The sequence below is a fragment of the Oryza sativa genome, chromosome 2, assembly GCF_034140825.1.
Source record: "Oryza sativa Japonica Group chromosome 2, ASM3414082v1".
Lineage (NCBI taxonomy): Eukaryota > Viridiplantae > Streptophyta > Magnoliopsida > Poales > Poaceae > Oryza > Oryza sativa.
In genome coordinates this window covers 34409893-34411248 of record NC_089036.1, presented here as the reverse complement: position 1 = coordinate 34411248, position 1356 = coordinate 34409893, and the positions used below count along the sequence as shown (strand labels likewise).

The 1356-nt window shown below is 44.8% G+C and overlaps 1 protein-coding gene across 1 annotated transcript; it reads right to left on the bottom strand.

The window, feature by feature from the left end:
• Nucleotides 1–492: 492 nt before the first annotated feature.
• Nucleotides 493–1139, bottom strand: LOC4331011 (60S ribosomal protein L39). The gene is made up of 3 exons (NM_001416993.1): nucleotides 1088–1139; nucleotides 887–990; nucleotides 493–774 (listed from the first exon to the last, which is right to left on the bottom strand). The coding sequence occupies exons 1-3, from the start codon at nucleotides 1088–1090 to the stop codon at nucleotides 726–728; spliced, it is 156 nt and encodes a 51-aa protein (NP_001403922.1). The 5' UTR covers nucleotides 1091–1139; the 3' UTR covers nucleotides 493–725.
• Nucleotides 1140–1356: the final 217 nt, after the last annotated feature.

Here is a 1356-nt window from a genome sequence, read left to right as displayed (position 1 = left end):
AATGAGGCCATTGTTCAATAAAGAGATCTAGTAACTATCTGAGAAAGATGGTTGCCAATTCGTAGACAATCACAATTTGCAACATTATTACAGTCAGAAAATAAGTTGCATTAGCTTCAATTGCATAGAATTGTACCAATGGTAGATGCACAGCATTAGTTTGTTTTCCTATAAGGACCATTGCAAAACCACGTAATCCACATAAACTCCATACACACAGAAGAATTATACCAACAGCTTGACCTGCATAAGGATCCCACTCCATCCTAAAATATACCAACCTATAACTGGATTAGACACGTCCTAGTCCAACAAATATAGACAAACCCCGCATCTAATCCAATCCTAGGTTGCTATATTTTGTGACGGAAAGCTTTTGGTAGGATGTGCCTACTCTACTCTAACAACAGCCCAATAGAATAACAATAGAGCAATCATACTCCCAACGATATTGAGAACAATTCACCTCTCCAGCTATGCAATAACAAATTTAAAAATGAAACAGAATAAGCCTGAGAAATAACTTCAACAAGGCAGATATATTAGAATGGTTCTTTTACTCAGCACAGCATAGCATGGTATCCTCAGTAAACCAGAGTACTACTACCCTTAACATTTCAGAAAACCTTAATAAAAAGCATCATGGAATCACATCCTAAGCTTGCATAAACACTGAAACATCCATAAAACAAAATCCGCAGGCAGCAGCCGGTGCCACCTCCTGCTCAGAACCCAAGCTTGGTGCGGCGCCAGTGCCTGCGCTTCGCGTTATACCTGAACAACACAAACCAAACCACGACATCTCAGCAGATATGCCTAAGCCGAATCGAACGCGGGAGGAGCAAAAGACTTAGCAAGAAGGAGGGGAGCAAGCAAATCAAATCACCTGATGGTGTTGTCGGTCCGCATGCGGATCCAGTAGGGGATGGGGCGGTTCTGGCGCATCTTCTTCGCCAGCTTCTTCTTGATGCGGAAGGTCTTGTGGGACGGCTGCGGCGAAACGAAACAAGCAAGCGATCACATCAGCGAAACGTCGGCCGGCCGGCATGGATTCCACGAGAGAAGGGCGCGAGATCGAGGAGCGTACCATCGTCGCGGCGGGGACGAAGAGGCGGCGGCGAAACCCTAGATGCGTGAAGGGCGGAAGAAGTGGGCGGCTGGGGATTATATAGAATGGGCTAATTGGACTGGGCCTATTTTTTCCGCAATTTCTTAATTGGGCTACTTTCGATGGTTAATATATGCCTTGTTGGGCTCGTCAACAATGGTAAACTGGTCTTTAAGAGGGTGATACTATAGAAATTTAGACCCAGATCAAGAGTATACTTCGTGGCCCATTTTATCGAAAACGGTTCT